The following is a 25,440-nucleotide window of genomic DNA, read 5'->3' as shown; positions in this document are numbered from 1 at the left end:
GCAGCCACTCACTTCATGAAAATGATCAATACACGTACCCACAAGAAAAATTGAAAAATGAAAATTTTCTTCTTTTTCTAGAGATGGGTGCACTGATTAGGTTTTATGATGCAACTAGAAGTTGCCTTTAAATTCAACTTGGAGTTATGGTGCGGAGAAGATATAACATAGGGATACATGTGAATTGTTGAATTGACATGTTCTTAGAATATAATTTTATGGACCGTTACATCTGTTCGCATGTGCATTTGCATAGTAGCCAATGTCCTTAGTTAGTTGGTTATTGGGGGTCTTACCCAAATTAAGGCTATTAAGCCCAATTTTGTGTTACTGAACTATGTCTGTTGGGCCAGGGTAATTCAGTGGGCTTCGATGTGGTTTTATGGCTTTATCTGATTCGAATTTCGAAAATCCACATTTTGTTACATTAATACGTTATTCCAAGTTTCCAACAATAATTAATGAACATAATTAATTACATGAAAGAATGAATTGCAATAAATTAGCGCAACAAAGATGAAATAAAATAAAAATAATAATTAATGTTTTTATGATCATAGCCCACTAGTGAACGGCAGACCAGTTGCAGGCAACCACGAGTTTCCACCAATGAAGTTGTTCACTGTGAACATGGAAGCTTCCGATGCGCTCGTTATCACACGATACCCGCCCCAGTTAACCCGGGCAGAAGTGGAAGAACCCGGCCCAGTATTCTTGTACTCTCCATAATACAAAGTGGTGAGGGCAAAATTGCCATCCCACTCCAGCCACCCAGCGGGGTCCACCAAAGTGTCAAGGTAAGTCTGCAGAAAAACGGTCCGCGAGTACTCCTTCCACGGCCTTCCCAAGAACGTCTCGACCGAGCCCACCACCGGTTTAAGGTCGTTCGTCGCCATGACCCGGGAGTCATGGATCGAAATGCCCGTGGCCTGATTCGGGTCGGTCCGACCCTGTGCCGTGATGGTGTTCTTTTGTCCTTGCATGGGTTTTCGGGCGTAGATCATGCAGTTCTGGAGGACGACGGCGGCGTTGCCGAAGATGAAGTCGACAGTGCCGTAGACGTAGCACTCTTTGTAGAACTGTCGGTTGGAGTGGGCGTAGAGGGTGTCCTGGTAGCCTTCGAAGCCGCAGCGGTAGAAGACCGAGAGGTCGGCGCCGGACCGGAGGGCCACGGCTTGGTGGTTCTCTGGACCGGCTGTGTTGCGGAATGTGATGCCGCGTGCAATGAAGCCTTCGCCAGTTACCGCTGTAATTACACAGTAACAATTAAGAGTTAGAAATATTAACTACAGACAATTACAAATCATACAATATGTTTATTGGTATATTTCAATGATTCAAAATTAAGTCTTCCTTGACCACTTCTATATGAGAAATGTTTCCTTCTTGTATATTTCTTTTTATTAAATGTGAGATTTAAATATAAATAATACTGCTCTTATATTTAGAAAATCTAGCTAGTTCTCAGGGATGGTTTGATATTTTGTTTTTAGAAGCCAAGAAAACCTATTTCTAATGCTTACTAGATAAGCGCTTCCTTCCAAAATGGTTTTTACAAAAACTCTTAAAATAGTTTCGTAATGTTAGTAATCTACATGTTATAACATGAGTGGGCACCAAGTTTATACTATTCCATTATCATATTAATAAATATATCATGTTCTAGTGAGGGTTATACCAAAAAATTCTTCCCTAAATAAGTCTTTAGAAAATGCTATAAATTCAAAATTATATCTTTTAAGTCTATATAGATTAATTAACCCTCTCTTGTTTGGAGATTACCAATTTTTCAACCCTCTATCTTTTATTTTATTTATCTATTTTTTTCTTGTTCAAAAGTTGAAAAGTTGAAAACCAACAATTTCCGCCGCTTGTTTGAGTTTTGAGTTTTGACAATTCATAATTAAGTTTGTGTGTGTGAGAGAGAAAAAGCTTACCAACTGTTGCAGAGTTGAAAGTTGTGGAACCTCCCACAACACTGCGGCTACCGGTGATAAAGGTATACCTCATCCCATCTCCAAGCAGAAAAATATTCTTGAGTTTGATTTCAAGGTTCTCCTTATAAACCCCACTCTTCACACGTATCACAAACCTGTTACTCCCACTCCTCTTCTTCGCCGCATCCAACGCCTCTTTTATGGTCTTGTAGTTCCCCGACCCGTCTTGCGCCACCACTACGTCCGCAGCCGGTGTTGACTGCAAAAGCCTCCGGTTTTTCGGCGAAAACCAACTCGGAAAACCCTCCTTGTATCTGTGAGTCACTGGTGGAATATTCGACACGTTGCCAATGGACAAAGTGTTGCTTATGAGCTTGGAAACATTGTTGGACATGAGGGGCAGCACAAAGTCCGAGACCCCGAGCTCCTTGAACCCGGCCCGACATGTCTCGAGGTTGGTGAGGGCTGTGCTGAGCCAGGTCTGGACGTCGTAGTCGGTGCACTTGGTGGCGGGGTCCATGGTTTGGTTGAGAGCGGTGATGGTTTCTTGGTAGAGGGTCAAGCAGTCAGCCCATGCAGCCTTTTCTTTGTCGTTTCTGCACTTAGACCCTAGCCACTTGTTGTGGCTTTGGGCTTTCAGGGTTTGCTCCAATGCGACTTGGACCGCAAGTTTTTTGAAGTCGGACATTTGTTTGGGGGCGAAGCTGTTTTTTTGGTCATGGCTGAAGGTGTATTTGCAAGTTTCGGGGTATGGGGTTTTATTGCACCACCAATCTATGCCGGTGGAGAGTACATTGGTCTCCTTAGACAGGGCTAATGAAAATAGAAAAGCAAAGGACACGCATAGAATGAATGAAGTAATTGGGTTAATGGCCATGGTTGGCTTGTTTAGGTTTGAATTGGTTTGTAGCTAAGAAATAAGAAGTGGGATATATATATAGGGGGCCGGGTACATACAACATACGTAGTGACAGAGAGGTTTGAGGTTGTTAGTATGAATACATGGAGGCAGATAGTAAGCGAATATATAAATTGAAATATATGAAAATTTAATATATAAGAAGAACACAAAGAGATACTTGATGTTTATCTTATTATTGAATAATTTCTTATTATATATCAATTATGATGTCCTATACGCAACCAATATTGATGCCATCACATATTCTAGTTATAGAATAATTTCTCCTAGTTATAACATATTCTAGGTGTACTATCTTGACAGACTCACAAAAGAACATGTCAAGCAATTGAATTGACTGCATCATATAAAAGACATATATAATTAATAATTTTTATATTTAAGAACGCGGCCTGCACTGTACGTGTAATATTCTCTTCAAACATACACAGATTATGAAGAATTAATGGTGGTCCGTGGATATGATTTTAATTAGAACGTGCCAGTCCATCTCTCCTAGGCCACAGTTCACGCGTATATATATGCTTGTTAATTGATTCAATTCTATACATGAATGAATATATCCCGGCCAGTTCCCAACTAATTAACACATTATAAGCTTATCCTTTGCTGGAATATGATATTAGGGCTAAAATGATTTTATAATGGAACTGCATAGAAGCCTCACAACCAAACAATTCCTTATATATATAATTCCAATGGCGTACCTCATGGTCTAGTTTATTGTAAACCAAAAAATTATTGTACATAGGTGGTCATATTTTTTTGATAAAATAACAAATTGAGTCATATACGTGAATATCTAATAGAAGCTAGTGCCCGATAGAAGCTTAGACTCCTAGGGCTTGTTTGGTACGTCGGACTGTACTGATTAATTTCTGTTGGATAATATTAATCTGTTCTGGAAAGTACTGACTGTTTTGGTACTGTTTCAGATAAACAGTATGACTAAGTTATACTGTATTTGGTGCTCCATCGGATAGCAGCGAATCATACTATTTTTTAAAATTCTTTAATAACTTAGTGAAAATTAAAGAAAAACACCGCCCAAGCAAAACTTTGAAGAAAAAAATCATAACCTAATTCCCAAAAAAATGTAATAAAAGGATCTATTGAACAAATCTAAAAGAAAGGATAAGAAGAAATAATCAGACACCATACATAAAAGAGGAAATATATAAAGAAAGAGAAGATGAAGAGAGAAGAACATAGAAACAGAAGCAAGAAGAAGCATATTGGAGAGAGTATGAGAGATAGAGAGAGAGTGAGAGATGGTTACATGGAGAAGAGTGAAGAAAATAACCCGTAGAGAAGATAGCAGAGAAGAACCCTAGAGAGAAGAAGATGAAAATAGCGTCTGTTGGTTTTTAGTGTATTTTTGTTTTCCCAATTTTTTTATAATTAAGCGTGTATTATCTAATCTCAGGTGTGTGAGTTGTCTTAGTTAGTCAGGTAAGGAGAGTATTAAAAACTCAGTCCAGTTTATATAGTCAGATAATTAAATAATACAAGTTGACACCAAACAACTGACATAGACTATTTATTCCTATCCAGAGTAATACAATGTACCAAACATGCCCTAGTGGTAAAAAAAAAAAAAAAAACTTCAGCTCTTCTCTCTCTCTCTCTCTCTCTCTCTCTCTCTCTCTCTCTCTCTCTCTCTCTCTCTATCATTGGTCAGAATTAAATTGGATTGTATTAATCAATTTTAATGTTTGATCTATGGATTATCATTTATTCATTTGAATTGTATTAATTTTATTTTCTCATCAACTGAAATTCTGGAATTTGAAGAAAAATAAAAGAAATATATACTACTCACATGATAATCCACCACATAATTAAAATTCAATTAACAAAAATAAACCATTGGGTTCAACTTTTTTTTGAACTAGTCCATTGGATCTGTTTAGATGAGCTTACATGGATGAAATCATAGACAGAAATTTAATTATAGAGATTGAGAAGGGGAGGATCTATGTCAAATCTTTAGATATGATTTATTTTTCCCCAAATTGATATATGAATTCAATGGATGAGATATGAAGAAAATAAAATAACATTGAGAGATTAAAAAAGAAAGTGGATCCAGCTATGGATCCAAGAAGAACCTATATATAAGGGCGCGCAATAGAAGACTTTGGAAGCCTTGGGCATGAAAATCGCGGAGAATATTTGTCCGGCCTATTACATTTCATAAATTACATTACATGGGCTATGCCAAATGGCCCAAATAGCTGGATATGTTTATGTCTGACTATTTCTTAAGTTGTTGACTTTGACTCTGAACATTCTAAGCAGCGATAGAACGCGTTATGGGTAGGCAGTAGGCACCCACTGTTTCTTTTTTTTTTTCTTCTCGATGGAAAAATAATTGTGATGGTTTCAACGTTGGGACGATTCCTCAAGAAAAATAAATTAAAATGCATTACAGCCTGCCACTGTTATACTGTATATCAACTGGACAATAATTGTTCATCGGTTCTTCCTAAACAAACATGCTTTGCAACATTTTCTTAATTATCTGTACAATGACTTTCTATAAATATATATATATATACAATTAAATTTAATTAATTTGTTCATCTATCATTGTGGGATTTTATAAATAATTTTATTTGTGAGATCTCTCATAGGACTCATTTTATATAGTATTTTAACGATCTGAACTTTTTATTTTTTAGGTCTATATTCAAAGATCATCTTTATAAAAAATTAGCCAAATCAAAAATCATTTGTCTATCTAACTTTGATCAAATGAATAGACGGTCTTGTCAAAAATATTTGGTTTGTTTATTTATTTGATCAAAGTTAAATCGGTAAATGATTTCTAATTTGACTAGTTTTTTACAAGGATGATCTATAAATAGAGGCTAAAAAAATAGACGGTTCAAATTGTTGAAAAACTATATGGAGTCGGCGCATTCGCCCCATCCCACACTTAAAAAGGTGTCTAGTAAAGTAATGACACATAAGGTGAGATACAAATGTTGAAAAAAAAAAGTGAGACGATTAGCATTATTGATATATATATTAATTAGTATTTGGACAAGCAACTTGTTCCCATGCATATATGCAAGTTCTCACTTATTGAGAACCTCCACCATTTAAATCTGCACCTTCAGTACGCGCGTCCACAATTATGCATATATTAGCTAAATTAACTCAAGTACAGGAATCCAATCTTATGTTTTCTTAATCCAGCTACATGGTTGTTACAACTTACAAGACATATATATATATACACTCAGAGAATATATATATTAGGTAGTTGTTGGTATAAATCAAGTACGTATTTGGTGTTTAGTTGTTGACTTGTTGGTAAAGTATTTTTTTTGTTAATTTGTTCTTTCTAATCTTCAAGTTCGGCGTAACACTCGTTACACTCGCACATGCAACTGCTATAAATAAATATCTCATGTTCACACATCAAGTCGGTGTCCATGCATTTTGACATGCGTAACCTTGCAGGAGATGTTCACAAACATTCTGCACATTAATTAGTAATTAGTTATTACTATTATATGGGGTTTTCAATTGAGGTTTATATATATGCATGCATGCTTTGTAATTCCTAAAAGATATATAACCAAAATTATAGATGTCAGATGAAAGTGCATGTATTAATTCTCTTCGTCAAATTTGTTCATCCAAATACAATATTACAATAACTAATTTAATAATTTCTCTTCTTTGAGAATGTATTATATATAATGTACAAAAATCCAATAACCACCAAACGTATATAAATAATCTTTCTCCCAAAACAAATAAATATTAAGTACAACCAATTATACTATACATATTACATATATATAGGACATGATCAGAGGCCGGACGTGAATGGAACTCCAGTGGCCGGCAGCCATGACCGCCCGGAAATAAGGCTACCGACGGTGAACTTGGACGCGACATTTGCACTAGTAATGACATGAAAACCAGGCCACTTCACTCTGTATCTGGTGGAGGAGGCAGGCCCAAAATTCTTATACTCAGCATAATACAAAGTGCTGAGAGCAAAATTACTTTTCTGCCACTCCAACCAGCCCGCTGGGTCCACCAAGCTATCCAAGTAACATTTAAGAAAGACAACCCGGGAATACTGCATCCAGGGCCGGCCCAAATAGGTTTTAACAGCCCCAACTATGGGCTTCAAGTCAGCCGCGGCCCGAACTTGACAGTTATGGAAAGAAATAGCTGTGTTCTGAAACGGGTCGTTTCGTGCTTGAGCTGTGATGACGTTGACCTGGCCCCATAAGGGCCTCCTTACATAAATAATACAACTTTGGAAAACTACGGCTGCGTTACCAAATATGAAGTCTATGGTTCCATAGATGTAACACTCTCTGTAAAATTGACGTTGAGAGTGGACCATGAGGGTGTCTTGGTAGCCTTGAAATGCACAGCGGTAGAAGACGGAGAGGTCGGAGGCCGATCGGAGCGCCACAGCTTGACCCTTTGTCGGACCGGCCGTGTTTCTGAATGTGATGCCACGGGCTATGAAGCCAAGCCCGTCAATACCTGAAAATTTATTGTTCCTAAAAATTTAAATTAAATAAAAACGAAACAAAACAAGCACAGCAGAAAATCCAAATTCTAATTAATTACCGGCTGTGGCAGAATTATAAGTGGTGGAACCTCCATTGACACTTCGGCTGCCTGTGATTACTGTATATCTCGAGCTATCACCGACCAGCATGATGTTGTTATTATTGCTGCTGACCTCAATGTTCTCTTTGTAAACACCTCTCTTCACATATATAACAAACCTACTAGTCTTTCTCCTCTTTGCTGCTACATCTAAGGCTGCTTGGACGGTCCGAAAATGACCCGACCCGTCTTTGGCCACCACAAGATTTGCCTTAATTTTTGAAGCTTGCAACAGCCTCCGGTCATGTTTCGAAACCCAATTGGGATACCCTTCTGTGTATGTTTTTTCTTCCGGGTCGGGAATTTGGGATCCAATTGCCAAACCGTTGCTAATGAGCTCGGACACATTGTTGGACGTGATGGGCATGATGAAGTCTGAAACGTTGAGCTCCAATGACCCGAGTCGACACGTTTCGATGTTGGTGGAGGCAGCGCTGAGCCAAGTCTGTGCATCGAAATTGGTGAAGCTTTTGTTGGTGGATAAGCCTTGGAGGGTGTGGTTGAGCTGGAGGACGGTGTGGTCGAAGAGTTTCAAGCAATCCGCCCATGCGGCCTTTTGTGGTTTGCTTTCACAATTTGGGCCAAAATTCGAGGCATATGCTCGTGCATTGAGAGCTCTCTCGAGTGCGACTTGCACGATCATTTTTCGAAATTCGGATGTATGTTTTGGTTTGAGGTGGTGGCGACTGTGAGACATGCAGTAGTTGCATGGTTCAGGGTGAGGGGTTTTGTTGCACCACGTGCGAATGCGGTTTGAATGGTGGTGGCTTCTTGACAGGGCCGAGTGGAAGATGGAAGAGAAGACGAGGATTGAGATTAGGAGGAGACTTGTTTTCATGGCCATGGTTGATGTCAATGATGAGGTTTGTGAGGGTCATGTCTTTGGGGTTTGTATTATGTAGGAACAAACAAGAGGAGGGGGTAGTAGATAGATAGGCTGGCCTGTTTGAAATATAAAAGATGTGATGACAACATGTATGTGTAAATGCATGATGAGTAAGATTGCAAAACAAGATATACCATGTTGGCTTTACGTAACATTGTCTATCAAATCATATATATATATATATTCTTAATTAGTCTCTTAACGTAAATACTTCATTGATGATGCAAAATGCATGTTATATGTATAATATTGAATCTTGACATTGAGAGGGATGACATTGTTTTGGAGTATATTGGATCTTAAAAATACTGGAGTATGTTGTTAGAGCACGCATGGGCTTACGGTATATTGTAATGATAAAATTATTTGTGTTATATAGTTTTGCATATTTCAATGCAAATGGGTTCTATTAATTTTTGATAAATTTGATTAATAATATGATCTATAAGTGTAATATTGTAGGATTTGAATTATGAAGTAATATCTAAATTGATACATGCATGTGTTTGTGTGGAAGAAAAACATACATACACTGATACACTAACATATATTACAATGCAATGTGATAATTAATTAGAATGAAATTGCGCGCCACTCATATGATTGCTTGAATTCCTCAACTACTTAACGGTTTAGGAACTCGCTAGCAAGCTATAGCTAGGAGAAGTACAATCAAGATCACCAAGAAAATCAAAAGGTAGGTATATAATTAATTTTTATAATATTAAACACGCCTCTTGTCAAACACATTAGTTGGTCCTAGTGAGTACTTTTATGGGCCACATTTAAGCCACATTGACTATAGACTCTATAGTAATTAAGAAAATGCATGCAATTAATTAAGAAACATATAGATGTTCCGTACGCATGATGCCCATGTAGTACGATATTAAATTAAAGTAATTAATTTTGGTTGAGTAATTTGATATTATTGGATCATGTACATTGAAAGTAATAGTTCCTTGAACGAAAGGAGCCATGTTCTTCCATCACTCAATGTCCAATACCCAGCCCTTAAGTTTAGGGTAACCCCATGGGCCATGTGCCAATTTAGTTTGTAAAGTAAGCGAAACCATTTTCTTTGTGGTTCAAGTTCAAGTTGTTCAACCATGAATAAAGTAGGTATTCCAACTTAAATTTATCACAAATGTCCTTGATTAATTTTCAATTCCTAATGATCGACTATGATCGATTTTGTTAAACTAAACCCATATTCCATATTAAAATTCTGAGTGTTATACATTCTCTACAAAGAGAACATCTTTTCAATTATATCCAATCATAAGGTCTGGAGGAAAGATTGCATACCAAGAGTATAGCTTAAACTTGTATGGTTGTTGATAAAAAATAAAAATAAAAATTATGATTGATTTCCATCTTTTTTTTTTTTTTCTGGGCCCCTATTTGCAATTTCAACTGGGCTTGCATAAGCCCAACTCTAGCCCACTCGCCTGCTATATTGAGCCCAGGAGATAATGGCAGTAGTTTAAATCCAGTCTCACTATCGCTAGTGATAAAGTTTGAACATAGTAGAAATTCATATGGAACATTTCCATTAGCCAACTTCGATTTCATAAATTTAAACTTTATTGTTAATAGGTGAACTCATCAAATTTAAGTGTCAAAAAATATTAGCATGAATGCCAATTGGTGCTATAAATTGGTATTCATTTGGTGTTCAAAATTAAATGCAATCCGCTCATATTGAATGATCTAATTCAATCGAATTTGATTAGTTTCAATGATTTTAAAGAATTCTATTGGATCTCAAAATTAAAAAACTGACATGATTTCCATATGAATATCCAATGAAATCTAAACCAATATATCCAGTAAGCATATGAAAATGTAATAAAGAATTGAGTAATTTAAATTATTATTTTTTGATCAAAAAGTAATTTAAATTATTTGATAAACATAAACCTTTGTTTAGTACATTCAGTAAGGACGGTTTTTCATCTTTTGTTTTTCGTTATTATTATTGGTTTGTTGAGTGGTGGAATCGAGGATGAACCACTAGATCATAATTTTGGTTTAGTAGAAAGTGGGGCCATTAAGACGGAAAATGAATTGGGCCGAGCCGTCCCTTACTGAAGGTTGGCCTTTGCCGTTTATTCAATTCTATATAACACACAATTTCAACGCCATGAAAATGGGCTTCTACTATATTACTGGCCTCTTTATCCCTATCTGCTACCTTGAGTAAAGGTGCTTTCATGGTAACTTCGCCTTTATTCTCGGCTTCAAAATCATTTCCGTGTGTTGATGACTTTTGGTTTTGGGAAGAAAGTACATTCTTTCCCTTTTGACAATCAAACAAACATATTTTCCCTTAAAATTCAGACCCACGAAAGCAAAATCCTACTAGCTTGTCCCAAGGAGTAAAATTTCGGTTTCGAGGAAATTTTCGATGAAAATTTCGACGGAAATTTTCGAGGAAATTTCGATTAAAATTTCGATTTCGATAAAATTAGAAAAAAACGTCGAAAATTGCTATCAAAATATGGAAATTTTGAATGAAACTTGACCATATGTTTATTTAACATATTATCTACTACATTGATAAAAAACATTGAAGAAATTAAATAATATAGTAGATTTCATGTGATATATAATGAATATAATGTGCGCCGGAGACAATACTGTTAAAAAAATACTTCACTAATTAATAATTACATAATAAAATTACACGAATAAATCACTAATGTGGCAACGAAAAGTAGCAAGCTTGCTCAAAGGGACTTGGAAATGGTCTTCGATAGTTAAATTAAGCCGAATTGGGTTAAAATAGAACCAATCCGATAGCAGCAGCGCCGACAACTGTTTACTTAAAATTTCAATTTTACAAATTATCAAAATTGGAAAACCATTAAGAAAATGAAATTTCATGATAAGGGGATAAATTTCTTTTTCATAATTTATGTTTATAACTAAACGAAACACAAAAATGACCAGATCAAACCCCAAATAAAATCTCAAACCTTTTTTTTTTCTTTCCAATTGTCTAAAGACTCCAAATCTCAATCTACCTTAAAAAAAAAATAATTCTTTCTTTTTTTCTCTTCTTTTTTTTCTTTCCTTTTCTTTTCTTTTTTTTTTCTTTTCTCTTCTTTTTTTTTTTTTTTTCCTTTTCCTTTCTTTTCTCTTCTTTTCTTTTTCTCCCTTTTCCTCTTCTTCCCCCGTGCCCTTCCTCTTCTTTTTTTTTCCTTTTCCTTTCTTTTCTCTTCTTTTCTTTTTCTCCCTTTTCTTCTTCTTCCCCCGTGCCCTTCCTCTTTTTTTCTTTTCTTTTCCTCTTCTTCCCCCACTGGTCTTCCCTTCCTTCAGTCCTTCCCCAGCCACCAGATCTGCGCCCTCCTCCCGCACCGCCTGCGCCGCCCGCGCCTGCTGCTTGCCTCATCCCTCCTTCCTCAGCCAGCCTCGTGCCGCTCCTCACCTCGCACAGATCCACCGTCCGCGCTCAGCCAGCCTCGCGCCGCTCCTCACCTCGCACAGATCCACCGTCCGCGCCCATCGCTCGCCTCCTCCCTCCTTGCCCAGCTAGCCTCGAGCCTCCTCACTCGCCCAGAACCCGCGCCTCCCACCCCGTGACTCGAAAATTTCGGCGAAATTTTTCGAAATTAATTTGGTATAATGTTAAAATTTACATACCCTTAAAAAACGAAATTTTCGGCGAAATTTCGCCGAAAATTTCGAAATTTTACTCCTTGGCTTGTCCTAGTATAATAATCATTTTTGTTAATTTCTTGTTTGGAAGAGAGCAGTTTTGCTCACCTCTTTTAACTCAGGTGTATGCTCACCTCCCATTTAAAATACTGCCAAGTGTTTAAAAAACTAATCATGAGTTAACTATTGTATTTAATTATTTATGATGTTATAATGATGAGAGAGAAAAATAATTTGACAACTCTTTTCTTATTTTATCCTTATCTTTTATTACTCAACTTTTTTTTATCACCCGTTAATTTCTCTTTCTCTTTTATTTAATTATTTCTAATAATTTTTACTTCTTTTGTTTTTTTGCTCTTTTCCAGTACGCCTCTAGCATTCAAAAAATCACATCCATTTTTTTTGGATCTTCTCCTGTATACACATTTATCTATTTTTTTAATTAATTAAAAAATAAAAATATTCTAACAACACATTTGCAATTCGAACAAAAAACTCATTTGCAAAGTTTAATCTAAAATGTTGGCCAAACAAAAATCTAAAACAACTCATTTACATACATAGAAAATCCAATAAAAAGTTACATGAGTTCAAAAAAAAAAAATTATGTCGTTGCAACTATTATTCTCTCTTCAAATGCTGCAACACCTTGGATTGACCTAAGAATTTGTTTGATCTGAAAATGTCATGTATGAGACAAGAAAGAAGAATTCTTAGGCAAAAAAAAAAAAAGTGTTGTTGGATTATTTTTTTTAATTAATTAAAAAATTAGATAAAATGTGTATACATGAGAAGACCCAAAAAAATTGGATGTGATTTTTTGGGTACTGGAGGCATACTAGAAAAGAGGAAAAAAAAAAAAAAGCAAAAATTATTAAATGCATATGGTTTTTTAGATACTAGAGGCGTACTGGAGAAGAGCAAAAAAACAAAAGAAGCAAAAATTATTAGAAATAATTAAATAAAAAAAATAAAAATTAATAGGTAATAAAAAAGTGGAAAAAAGTTGAGTAATAAAAAATAAGGATAAAAGTTGAAAAGAGTTGTCAAATTATTTTTCTCTCTCATCATTATAATATCATAAATAATTAAATACAATAGATTAACTCATGGTTAATGTTTTAAACACATGACAGCATTTTAGATAGGAGGTGAGTATACACCTGAGTTAAAGGAGGTGAGCAAAACTGTTCTCTGTTTGGAACGTTATTAAGTTACATGGATAACTGCCAAAAACTCCAATAATATTAATTGGGTTTCCTTAAAAATTTTCATTAATGAGATTTCCTTTGACATTCATATATACTTTTATGGGGTGGCGTTTGACATACCCAAATGGGCATATTGAGTGTCCATGAAAATGTGAAATCAATCAAGAACAAATGTATGAGAAACATTCCATATTAATTAATTAGGGAATTGGGAATAGGGAAAATAATTTAATACATATATGGTATGAATTGTTATTGAATTCAAATAGTCAAAGAAGGAAGTTAGGAGTGTAATCCACGCAGTTACTATTTTGCCCACAAGAGCCGTCAGTTTGAGTTAGTAGTACTAATTCTCAATTCTCAGATCGATACACTGAATGAAACTAAGTGGACTTATAGCAATACATGAAGAAGATTCATTCCATTCATTCATTCACCAACTTACACGGAGGAGGCTCCGGAAGCGCCTCCCAAATTCGTTAGTTCCTTTGCCTCCATCTCTCTCTCACCAATGTCCTCTTCTTTTTTTTGGTAATTGGTATTATATATATTTGCTTCCCTTGTAAGCTAGTAATCAGCGGACATCCGCACTGTTACTCTTGCCCCTACTTTTCTTCATTTAATTCCATCAGTAATTTTAGGCCCTAATCTGGCTACTTATATAGGAAATACAGATGTACACGCATATATAAGTTGTATATATATATAGTCACAAGTAGTATTGTAGATAGATAGAGATCACAATGTGTAGTCTAGTACTTGAGATGAGGTTGAGGTTGGGGAGCTTAGTGGCGGCGTTGATGGTGGTGGTGATGGCGACGACGGTGGCTTCAGCACATGACTATGGAGATGCTTTGACCAAGAGCATATTGTTCTTTGAAGGCCAGAGGTCTGGCAAGTTGCCTTCTTCTCAGAGAATGACTTGGAGGAAGGATTCTGCCCTATCTGATGGCTTTCAAGTTGGTGTAAGTCTCTCTCTCTCTCTCTCTCTTCTATGTGGGTTCATTCTTGAATTTTGATAGAAATTGCTACTTCCTTAGATTTAATATACTCTTATTACACAAATTATAGAAAGTTTTTAGTCACATTACATAGAGTAGTTTTTAGGATGTTCATATGATCAATCAAGAACCAAAGAAAAAACTTTGTTTTGCCCTTTAGATGACTAGATGAGGTGTTTAGAAACCTGAGAAATCCAGCATTTCAACTCCATATATTGTTTGGTAGATGATGGATGCTACCAGACATCAAAGAAATTTTATTTGCTGAGAAATATAAATATAAAAATATTACGTCATTATATATAAATTTGTTATAAAAAATTTGTCATATACTCATTCCTAAATTCTAAAACTGCCAAATAAAGATGCCCATTTGTGTGCCTTATTATATAGCGGTTGCAAATGATAAAATCTCATAAATTTAGGCATGACAACAGTTACAGGATCCAACAGTTTCCATTTTCTTTTTCCTTTCGATGGGCCAAAAGCTGTAAATTTGGCAAGGCTTCAATGCATTAATTGAAAGGGTACTTTATTGCTTACTGTTGAAAAAGTAGTTTATTGCTTCTCATTTTTCCCTTCGTAAAGTATGTAATCACGAAATAACGTTGTTAGGTATGGGTGTCAAATTGTAATAAAATTTTAAATTAAAGTGATAATGTGGTTTAATTTTTTCTTATTAAGTTACAACGTGAGACGACCCAAAATTTGGTCGCTACACATGTAAAAAACTCTTTATACAATTAACTCACATATAGTTGTGATGATCAGGTTGATTTGGTAGGGGGTTACTACGATGCCGGTGACAATGTGAAGTTCAACTTTCCCATGGCATTCTCAACGACTATGTTGGCATGGAGCGTTTTAGAGTTTGGGAAGGACATGAACTCAGACCTCCCACATGCACTCGACGCCATTCGATGGGCCACTGACTACTTCCTCAAAGCCACAAGCATTCCTGGCTTTGTCTTTGTCCAAGTTGGCGACCCTTACCGCGACCACGAGTGCTGGGAGAGGCCTGAAGACATGGACACCGCTAGAACCCCCTTTGCTGTCAGTAAACAGTTCCCGGGTTCCGAAGTTTCGGCTGAAATAGCAGCTGCCCTTGCAGCCTCTTCCATGGTGTTTAGGTCAATTGATAAGGGGTACTCTGCCAGGCTTCTCAAAAGGGCTAGAATGGTAATTGCAAAATGAGATTAATCACTGTTGACTGTACTTATATATGCCTTAACCATACCTTATTATTGCATTCTACTTACTTAATTTGTGCATGGAGTACTAGGTGTTTGATTTTGCAGATAAGAACAAGGGATCATATAATGATGCACTTAAAGAGTGGGTCTGTCCATTTTATTGTGATTTCAGTGGCTACGAGGTATATATGCAAACCAATGCTAAGAACAAGATTATATATTGATCAATTAATGTAGTATTTGATCTTTATTTTCATGTGACAATTTCTTGTATTTATATAGGACGAATTGATTTGGGGAGCAGCATGGTTGTTTAAGGCAACTAAGGCACCTCTCTACTGGAATTACGTCTTGCAAAACATACACTATTTGGAAAAGGCTATTATGAGAAATGTAGATGGTGTCCCATTTGTTGGTGGTAGCTTTGCAGAGTTTGGATGGGATGCAAAGCACGCAGGCATCAATGTACTCCTTTCCAAGGTGATTAATTAGTACTAATTACAACATTATATCAATCGTTAGCACATTTGGTACTAAACTTAACCCATTACTAATTTTTGCCTAATACAACGTTCTCTTCATGTTTTGGTACACAGTTGGTCCTGTCTAGTACCACTACTGGTTCTAGTCCTTTTGTTCCCAATGCAGACAAGTTCGTATGCACTTTGTTGCCTGAATCACCAACCATGTCAGTGTCATATTCTCCAGGTACTAATTAATCCAATTCTCTAATTTGGATATTGCAAGCCCCCACTTCCCACTTCCCAGTGACTAATTTGTTTATTAAATTGTGCATTAATTAGGTGGGCTCTTGTTTAAACCCGGAGGAAGTAATCTGCAGCATGCAACGTCTCTGTCATTTCTTCTTGTTGCTTATGCTCGTTATTTGACTCAAGCCAAGAGAGTAGTTCATTGCGGCAATGTTGTTGCCACTCCTGCTAGGCTTGTACAACTTGCAAAAGGCCAGGTACTTAATTATGTGCCACATTTTCATCATGGTATTTACTATGTATTTAGAAGACTGAAAAATTGGATGCTCGAATTATCAATTTGGACCGACTGATATTGCAGGTGGATTATATACTTGGGAGTAACCCATTGAACATGTCATATATGGTGGGATATGGTCAAAAATTTCCTCAGAGAATTCATCACCGTGGCTCGTCCTTGCCATCAGTTGGTCAACAACCCCAAAAAATTGATTGCAGAGGTGGAACCTCTTACTTCAATAGCAAGAATCCAAACCCTAATTTGCTAATTGGGGCTGTTGTTGGAGGACCAGATATCAAGGATTCATATGCTGATTCTCGAGAGGATTTTGTACACTCGGAGCCAACCACATACATCAATGCACCTCTTGTGGGTGTTTTGGCTTACTTCAAATCACATTCATCCTAGCCAAGCTAGCTCATATATAGATTTTCAACTTGGTTACAATTGATTTTGTATTTGTATCATGCAAAACAAATAAGAAAGAAAGAAAGTTGGTTAGAGATATACCTTCTCAAAAATATATGTCATTAACCTTATTCATACAACAAAATTTAAGCTATTTAATTTCTCGGCCTACATACAAAATTTATGTATTCGTATGATATATGTGTATATGTATACACAGGCTTAATCAATTTTTTGAAATAATCACCAGCTCTGACTTAGGTAATTATGAAATGGCTCGAATAAATTGTTATGTGGTGGGTAAACTATTTCTGCAGGCAGCCTATCAAATCCGGGTGGGTAAACTTGCTAACAGGTGCAATTCCGGGTGGACCTGCTAAGGATGATACATTCGATGATTCCAAGATTCTCCGGTTATTCACAATCCGAGCCAACAACAACATCATACATCAACGCACCTTTTGTGGGTGTATTGGCTTACTTTAAATCACTACTTAACTCCTAGCTAGCTAATTCCACAAACATTTTGGTGTAGGGAGAGAGGTTCTTGGCGTTCTCATTTCATGACTATTGGATCAAAGAGATCATATGATCCAGATGAATTTTTTTGTCAATTTTTTTTTTTTATCTGGGAAAGTTTTTTGTCATTTGTCACACAATTTTATTTGCAACCCAATTCAGATCATCTACATCTTCTTGGTTTTCCTCTACTTGTTTTTAGTTGACTTTTACTTGGCTATGATTTTTTTTTGGACATTAGATCCCACGAAGCCTGTGCTGAGGTAACAGACAGTGATGCCTATGATTCCCAAGCCCAGAATCCATGATATCACAATGATCTGCATGCATGCATAATGCCAAATATGATATCGATCAATTAGTACTCTAATGCTAAAGAATCTATATATTAACCGGAAAAGGAAGTAACAATAACAGAAAAAGATAACCACTTGTATATACTACATAACCAGATAATCACCACCTCTGATTTGGGTAATTATGGAATGGTTCTTGAATATATGTGACATTAAAATTTGGGTTCATAAAAATTGGATAACGCATTACCAAAGTTACCAACCCTGTCACCCTGTGTGTTCTATGTTAATCATCTGCCTTATGAAGGAAATTTTTGTGTGGATTAGTAACGCCACCATGCGGTGTTAGTGTCACACCCAAAATTTACTCCTTTATGAAAATGGATGCAGTGTATCACTGTCGCAAGATGCAGAGAAATAAGGAATAAAATCCAAAACGAAATTTGACATTTAAGAATATGCCAACTCTGTTATACAGCAGATAGTGAGAGAGCACATAGTGATCAGATCTACCACACAAGCCTTATATATAAATATCCCTGGCTCATGCATTTCTTGATGTTCTACTAGAAATATTTTGTTCAAAAATTGTACTAAAAAAGTGGGTTTAAGTGTAAGGAAGAGATTGGCCAAAAAAAAAAAAGTGTGAGGAAGAGAAATAATGAGTAAAATCATGTGTAGATATTCCCTTACAAGGGTGGTAATAGTAGCAGCAGGGATGTTGGCAATGGCCACAGCTGCGAAAGCTGTGGCTTCATCACATAACTACACAGATGCTTTGTCGAAGTGCATTTTGTTTTTTGAAGGGCAGAGGTCCGGAAAGTTACCGCCTTCCCAACGAGTCACTTGGAGGAAAGATTCTGCCCTAAAGGATGGCTCTGATATTGGTGTAAGCATCATTGTTTGTTCGCTGATAATAAAATTCATATCATTGTTTATTTTTTGTGTGCTGATATTATGGTACGTTCCGTTACGCCCTTAGAGGGATTTGGTAGGGGGTTACTATGATGCAGGTGACAATGTGAAGTTCAACTTTCCCATGGCCTTCACAACAACAATGTTGGCATGGAGTGTCATAGAGTTTGGAAATTTAATGGGTTCAAATCGTCAACATGCTTTGGAGGCTATAAGATGGGGGACAGATTATTTGCTTAAAGCCACAGCTGTGCCTGACACTGTTGTTGGCGTAGTTGGTGACCCAATTGGTGACCACAATTGTTGGCAAAGGCCTGAAGACATGGATACCCCAAGAACCTCTTATGTAGTAAATAAACAGAAGCCAGGTTCTGAAGTCTCGGCTGAGATTGCAGCTGCACTTGCAGCTTCTTCCATGGTGTTTAAACATTCAGACAGGGCATACTCTGCTTTGCTTCTTAACAGAGCCACCAAGGTGTTTGAATTTGCAGATAAGCATAGGGGGTCTTACAATGACAGTATTAGTAAAGGAGCGTGCCCCTTTTACTGCGATTTTAGTGGCTACATGGTAAATTTAATTCATTAAGTGCCCTTAATTTTGCTTTCCTTGTTTAATTAGTGGTCAAATTTCCTTGATTGAATCGTATTACGTTACATGCTGTGTTATATATTGAAATGAAATTTTGATTAAATGCACAATATATAATTAATTTTGTGTGACTGATAGGATGAATTGGTTTGGGGAGCTTCATGGTTATACAAGGCAACCAAGGCGCCTAATTATTGGAACTATGTGACAAAGAACATACACTACTTAGAGTCCACTGTAATAAGAAATGTAAATGGGGATGCTGTTCCATACCTAAATGGAGCTGTCACTGAATTTGGATGGGATTCAAAACATTCCGGCATTAACATACTTGTTTCTCAGGTCACCTTTTTAGCTTATAACAATACATATCATTTTCTTCTCTTTTAAGGGTGATCGATCAACCTTGTATATGCATATGTTCGTCCTAATTTTTTTTTTAATTGTTTAATTTGCAGTGGGTAATGACTGATCCCAAAACTTCAAATCCGTTTATTCCAAATGCGGACCAGCTTGTATGCTCCATTTTGCCCGAATCACCTTCTCCCAAATCAGTCTCATACTCACCAGGTACTTTCTATATATAATATTTGATATGTTATTTGTCAAATTGTAAATCAAGACCGTAAATTCAGAATATATATACATTCACACATTGATTAAGTGTATGTTTGTTATCTTACACGTATTTTCTTTTTCCGTTTTCATATTAGGTGGGCTCTTGTTTAAACGAGGAGGAAGTAACCTGCAACATTCGACATCCTTATCGTTTCTTCTTCTAGTTTATGCTGGCTACATGAAAGCTGCCAACAAAGTTGTTAACTGTGGCAACAATGTTGTTGTCACTCCAGCTAGGCTAGTGAATTTCACCAAAGGACAGGTATATATTATTTATCGGGTAATATTTTTTTGTCAGATAGTGAGTTTGGACCATACAATCAATAGTCAATAATTTTAATGCCTGATATGTGATTTTTAAATACAGGTGGATTATATACTAGGGAGCAATCCATTAAAGATGTCGTACATGGTGGGATTTGGGAAAAAGTTTCCTCAGAAAATACATCACCGTGGTTCTGTGTTACCTTCCATTGATAAGCACCCAAAGCACATTGAGTGCCAAGCAGGCAACCCATATTTCAAAAGCAAAGATCCGAATCCAAACTTGCTAATGGGTGCAATTCCGGGTGGGCCTGCTGAGGATGATACATTCGATGATTCACGGCTTAATGTTCCACAATCGGAGCCAACAACATACATCAACGCACCTTTTGTGGGTGTCTTGGCTTACTTTAATTAGATCACTAATTCCCTGGCTAGCTAATTCCACAAACATTTTGGTGGAGAGCCTCTTGATTTCATGACTATTGGGTCAAAGATATCATATGATCGAGTTGAGATTCTTTGTGATTTGCCAAAGATTATTGCAAATATCTATTATTAATTAAAAAGAGTGACAAAAAATGGTCAATTCATAACACTTTTGGGGGTGTAGATCAAGTCATATCCATGAATTGATAATTTTTGGATTGGTAATTAATAAAGTGGTTAAGATTGAAATCATTGAACAAATAAAAAAAAAGTACAAAGTACAACATTAAATTTAATTTCAATTAGTCAAAACTCGTAAATGATTTACCCAATTTAAAACTATTTATTATATAGTCAATGAAGTCCTTTCATATTTTGTGGAAAAGAAAAATATTGGTAGTTAATGGTCGTAAACAGGACAAATTTAATGGTCTATCTATGTGTGAAGCGAAAACAATTCAATTTACAAACTATATTGAATTTTGGAGTAGTGGAAAATATATTTTACCTTCACATGCATTCGCGTACGGCCATTGTTTCCATTGTAAAGCATATCTTTACATGCACTTTCTTGATAAATCGAATCAATGAAAAGAGAATTAAAGAAGCATAGGGTCTGAAGTTATATATGTGTGTGTTTTTCTCTTTTCTGAAAGAAACATGCACTTACCTTTTCAACAGTGGCGATGAACTCCTGCACAGTCCCAATATCTGTTTAACACCCAGGCTGAGACTTGAGAGGGATGAGAGTGAGGCGTGGATGACAACAAAAGGATCCATAGAGAGGAAAAATTAAAGGGTATAACCGATACACCGTCACGTGGTATAACCAATCCAACGTGTAAGGATATTATTGGACGATATGTTTATATTAGTAGGATATACTATTAATAACATTCACTCATATTATAACACATAAATTAGTTATACCACGTGTTAATATATCGGTTATACAGAATAATTTCTCCATAGAAAGAGTGTGGAAACTACCAAAATAGTGAGGTTCTTATCTATAATCTCATATGTTAAATTTTTAATTTTGTTTAATCCTTTCAATTTTACTAATTCACCCTCTCTTTATATTATACCATTTTCTTGTTGTATATATTTTTAAGCAGGGTAGTTTTGAGTTATTTGAAAATTTAACCTTACTCCTCCTTCTACCTCTATTTATACTTAGCCTCTTGGCACACGCCACGTGTGTGTCAATTGACATTTTTACTTTTTTATTTTAAAGTGGTGAGATGTCTTTTTCTATTTTTTAAAATTTATTTTACAATTATACCTTTATTTATTAGGTTATTTTTATATAACTGTTTCATTAAATGAAGAGTATATTGGGCAATCTTATTTTTGGTGAAGTATGTAATAACAAATTTTTCTTCTGACTTTATAATAGTAAAGAAAATAGATAAGCAAAATAAGTACAAAAACAAAATATCCTGGTAATTATATAAAAGAAAATATAATAAAACATGCTTTATACTTTGCATATAGTAGCAAAATCCAGATACTGACCACCCCAGATTTGGGTACTTATGGAATGGCTCTGAAAAGTTATAAGGCATTTACAACTAAGTTTAAAGGTGTGTATTTTACATGCCAAATTTACATACGGCAGGAACATGCATGCCCACGTACTATATATATATATATATACATGTGCTCCCTCGCCCTCTAAACGCACTATACAGACCAAAATCTGTGAGATTTGCTCGATCTCTTCTGGGTATACAGTAGAGAATTGAAATGACGATGAGTAAAATCAATATGTGTGGTACTTGTAATTTCCAGCTTGCAATTAGCAGGGTGTTGATATTAGCAGCAGGGACAGGGCTGTTGATGTTGGCAATGGCAACTGCAACTGCAGCTGCAAGCGTGGCTTCATCATCACAATATAACTACGCAGATGCCTTGTCGAAGAGCATTTTGTTCTTCGAAGGGCAGAGGTCGGGGAGGTTACCGCCTTCCCAACGAATGACTTGGAGGAAACATTCTGCCCTACGAGATGGCAGTGACATTCATGTATCTCTCTCACTCACTTATTTCATGGATATATATATATATATATATATTTGTTTTACCGGTTGTAATAAGATATGGAGCACTGCTACACTTATCAAATTTTCCTTAAAATGATATGATAATGTTTTATTATTTGAATATAAACTCATTTTGAATTACGATCATTTATTTTTCACAACAATTACATTTATACGGATACATATTTACACTTATTAAATATATCTATATTATACATTTATTTGATGAGCCCTCAAATTTGCTTCTTTTTATTTTTTTAATACGGAGAAGGAAGATGCAAATTTGAGACCTCATCCAACTGCCCTTTAATTAACACATTTTTAATTAATTTAGATCTTTGATTAAACTTTTTGTCATTGGTTTTGTTTCATGTTTCGTTGACTTCTTTTACCATGAAAAGAAGTCAACCATCACTTTTGCATCACTAGCTTTTTCACTTGTAAACAGTAAAGTTGATATCCCAAATTCTGGATTTGCAGTTTAGGGCTATTTGGTTTAAGTTTTGAAGATCTAAGAAGATAAATTAATTACTTAATTTCCAATAAATCAATTCCGTATACAAAACAGGTCCTAAATGTTGTTAATAAAGTTCATTGGACACACTACTTTAATGCTCAATCAAATACAATAAACCACATTTATGAACCACATCATTTAGTAGACCTTTTGCCTTCAGATCGATTCAAACATTGACAATTGTACATTACTCCTCAGAGGGATCTGGTGGGAGGTTACTATGATGCAGGTGACAATGTGAAGTTCAACTTTCCCATGGCCTTCACAACAACAATGTTGGCATGGAGTGTGATAGAGTTCGGAGGGTCAATGGGCCGGGACCTTCCACATGCTTTGGAAGCTATAAGATGGGGGACTGATTATTTGCTTAAAGCCACAGCTGTGCCTAACACTGTTGTTGGGGTAGTTGGTGACCCAAATGGCGACCACACTTGTTGGCAAAGGCCTGAAGACATGGACACCCCCAGAACCTCTTATGCAGTAAATACCCAAAAGCCAGGTTCTGAAGTCTCAGCCGAGATTGCAGCTGCACTTGCAGCTTCTTCCATGGTGTTTAAACATTCAGACAGGGGCTACTCTAATCAGCTTCTTAGCCGAGCCATCAGGGTATATAACTGATATTGGAGTACTTTTGCATAAATATTGAACTTTTGGGCTAATAATTAAATTTTTCTGTCTATGGGATATTAGGTGTTTGAATTTGCAGACAAGTACAGGGGATCTTACAATGACAGTATTGGCAACGCAGCATGCCCATTTTACTGTGACTTTGATGGCTACATGGTATTGTTGAATTTAATTCATTATGCGTCAATCTTAAACTGACATCGTTTTGAATATAAATACAAGATCGGTACAAAAAATATCAAGAGAGAATCCTATCTCTCAATGAAATGACCTTAATTTCGTTTTCGGAGTTTTATTTGTTTGACTATATATATGATGCAGGATGAATTGGTTTGGGGAGCTTCATGGTTATACAAGGCAACCAAGATGCCTAAATATTGGGACTATGTGAGAAAGAACATACACTCTTTGGAGTCCACCACTGTAATAAGAAATGTGAATGGCCAACCTGTTCCAAACGTAGGTGGTGAGTCCCATGAATTTGGATGGGATGCAAAGCATGCTGGCATTAACATACTTGTTTCTCAGGTCACTTCTTAATTATTTGTTTAAACTTCATTTTCTTTTCTTTTTTTATAGTCATGAACTTTTATATATATGCAGCTCAACCTAAAGTTTTCTTCATTAATTATTTTCAGTGGGTAATGGCTGATCCCTCCAGTTCTGATCCCTTTATTCCCAAAGCAGACCAGTTGGTATGCTCCATTTTGCCCGAATCACCTGCTCCCAAATCAGTCTCATATTCACCAGGTAGAATAAGACATTATATCAAGACCATACATTCAAAATATATAGAGCAATTACGCAAAGTATACATATTAATTCAGTATATGTTCATGATCTTAATTATGCGTAATTCTTTTTTTCTTCCTTCATATTAGGCGGGCTCTTGTTCAAACCCGGAGGAAGTAACCTGCAACATACAACATCCATCTCATTTCTTCTTATAGTTTATGCTCACTACATGCAAGTTCACAAAAAAGTTGTTGATTGCGGCAACAATGTTGTTGTCACCCCAGATAGGATGGTGAATTTTGTCAAAGGACAGGTATATATGTGCCATATATATATATAATATATATATGTATGTATACAAAAAATATTCTCTCAATTCAGATGACAGTTTGAAAACATAACAATATTATATTATTAATAAACTGTGATAAAAGAATTTATTATAATGTAATTTGCGATATTACAGGTTGATTATATACTAGGAAGCAACCCATTAGGGATGTCATACATGGTGGGATTTGGGAACAAGTTTCCTCAGAAAATACATCACCGTGGTTCTGTGTTACCTTCCATTGATAAGGACCCAAAGCACATTGAGTGTCATGCAGGCGACCCATATTTCAGTAGCAAAGATCCGAATCCAAACTTGCTAATAGGTGCAATTGTGGGAGGACCTGCTGAGGATGATACATTCAAAGACTCGAGATATGACGTGGAACAATCCGAGCCAACCACATACATCAATGCACCCTTTGTGGGTGTATTGGCTTACTTTAAATAACTATTTCCAACAAAATTGTGAACATGCATTTCAACCATATCTTTGATTCCAAACACATTTTGTCACCGTTTGGATCAAAGATTTGAGTTGCAATTCTTTATCATTAGTTGTCAATTGTCATTGCAACCTAAATAAAGTTTCATTACTCGTTTATTAAACTTACTAGAAGTCAAACTTACTTTCAGTGCTAGTGTCCTTAATACTAGTATTTTTCTTTTTTCTTTTTTTGGTAATGTTGAAAACT

The 25,440-nt window shown here is 36.0% G+C and overlaps 5 protein-coding genes across 5 annotated transcripts; 3 read left to right on the top strand and 2 right to left on the bottom strand.

The window, feature by feature from the left end:
- Positions 1-554: 554 nt before the first annotated feature.
- Positions 555-2,814, bottom strand: LOC147289585 (pectinesterase 2-like). The gene is made up of 2 exons (XM_086234683.1): positions 1,938-2,814; positions 555-1,246 (listed from the first exon to the last, which is right to left on the bottom strand). The coding sequence occupies exons 1-2, from the start codon at positions 2,812-2,814 to the stop codon at positions 555-557; spliced, it is 1,569 nt and encodes a 522-aa protein (XP_086090809.1).
- Positions 2,815-6,685: 3,871 nt separating this feature from the next.
- On the bottom strand, positions 6,686-8,353 carry LOC147289584 (putative pectinesterase/pectinesterase inhibitor 59). The gene is made up of 2 exons (XM_086238079.1): positions 7,468-8,353; positions 6,686-7,380 (listed from the first exon to the last, which is right to left on the bottom strand). Exons 1-2 carry the CDS (start codon positions 8,351-8,353, stop codon positions 6,686-6,688), a joined length of 1,581 nt encoding a protein of 526 aa, XP_086094205.1.
- A 5,726-nt stretch (positions 8,354-14,079) lies between these two features.
- Positions 14,080-16,968, top strand: LOC147289583 (endoglucanase 8-like). The gene is made up of 7 exons (XM_086238080.1): positions 14,080-14,237; positions 15,045-15,452; positions 15,556-15,648; positions 15,749-15,946; positions 16,063-16,174; positions 16,270-16,433; positions 16,538-16,968. The coding sequence occupies exons 1-7, from the start codon at positions 14,085-14,087 to the stop codon at positions 16,862-16,864; spliced, it is 1,455 nt and encodes a 484-aa protein (XP_086094206.1). The 5' UTR covers positions 14,080-14,084; the 3' UTR covers positions 16,865-16,968.
- A 1,402-nt stretch (positions 16,969-18,370) lies between these two features.
- On the top strand, positions 18,371-20,483 carry LOC147289582 (endoglucanase 4-like). The gene is made up of 6 exons (XM_086234735.1): positions 18,371-18,568; positions 18,662-19,162; positions 19,322-19,525; positions 19,642-19,753; positions 19,897-20,063; positions 20,169-20,483. Exons 1-6 carry the CDS (start codon positions 18,398-18,400, stop codon positions 20,481-20,483), a joined length of 1,470 nt encoding a protein of 489 aa, XP_086090861.1. The 5' UTR covers positions 18,371-18,397.
- Positions 20,484-23,293: 2,810 nt separating this feature from the next.
- LOC147289581 (endoglucanase 8-like) lies at positions 23,294-25,196 on the top strand. Its single transcript, XM_086234854.1, has 6 exons — positions 23,294-23,659; positions 23,744-23,836; positions 24,002-24,208; positions 24,319-24,430; positions 24,562-24,728; positions 24,882-25,196. Exons 1-6 carry the CDS (start codon positions 23,309-23,311, stop codon positions 25,194-25,196), a joined length of 1,245 nt encoding a protein of 414 aa, XP_086090980.1. The 5' UTR covers positions 23,294-23,308.
- The last annotated feature ends 244 nt before the right edge of the window (positions 25,197-25,440 follow it).

Source organism: Dryas octopetala, chromosome 3 (assembly GCF_963921425.1).
Source record: "Dryas octopetala chromosome 3, drDryOcto1.1, whole genome shotgun sequence".
Taxonomy (NCBI): Eukaryota; Viridiplantae; Streptophyta; class Magnoliopsida; order Rosales; family Rosaceae; genus Dryas; species Dryas octopetala.
Note: the sequence above shows the minus strand (reverse complement) of the source record. Positions and strands in the feature narration are given on the sequence as shown.

Coding starts and splice junctions, on each gene's coding strand:
- LOC147289585 (XM_086234683.1), bottom strand. CDS start 2,814: ATGGCCATTAACCCAATTACTTCATTCATTCTATGCGTGTCCTTTGCT. Junction 1,247..1,937: donor TTTCAACTCTGCAACAGTTG/GTAAGCTTTTTC, acceptor GTGTAATTACAG/CGGTAACTGGCGAAGGCTTC.
- LOC147289584 (XM_086238079.1), bottom strand. CDS start 8,353: ATGGCCATGAAAACAAGTCTCCTCCTAATCTCAATCCTCGTCTTCTCT. Junction 7,381..7,467: donor TTATAATTCTGCCACAGCCG/GTAATTAATTAG, acceptor ATAAATTTTCAG/GTATTGACGGGCTTGGCTTC.
- LOC147289583 (XM_086238080.1), top strand. CDS start 14,085: ATGGCGACGACGGTGGCTTCAGCACATGACTATGGAGATGCTTTGACC. Junction 15,947..16,062: donor TCAATGTACTCCTTTCCAAG/GTGATTAATTAG, acceptor TTTGGTACACAG/TTGGTCCTGTCTAGTACCAC. Junction 16,175..16,269: donor GTCAGTGTCATATTCTCCAG/GTACTAATTAAT, acceptor TGCATTAATTAG/GTGGGCTCTTGTTTAAACCC.
- LOC147289582 (XM_086234735.1), top strand. CDS start 18,398: ATGTTGGCAATGGCCACAGCTGCGAAAGCTGTGGCTTCATCACATAAC. Junction 19,163..19,321: donor GCGATTTTAGTGGCTACATG/GTAAATTTAATT, acceptor TGTGACTGATAG/GATGAATTGGTTTGGGGAGC. Junction 19,754..19,896: donor ATCAGTCTCATACTCACCAG/GTACTTTCTATA, acceptor TTTTCATATTAG/GTGGGCTCTTGTTTAAACGA.
- LOC147289581 (XM_086234854.1), top strand. CDS start 23,309: ATGGCCTTCACAACAACAATGTTGGCATGGAGTGTGATAGAGTTCGGA. Junction 23,837..24,001: donor GTGACTTTGATGGCTACATG/GTATTGTTGAAT, acceptor TATATGATGCAG/GATGAATTGGTTTGGGGAGC. Junction 24,729..24,881: donor TGAATTTTGTCAAAGGACAG/GTATATATGTGC, acceptor GCGATATTACAG/GTTGATTATATACTAGGAAG.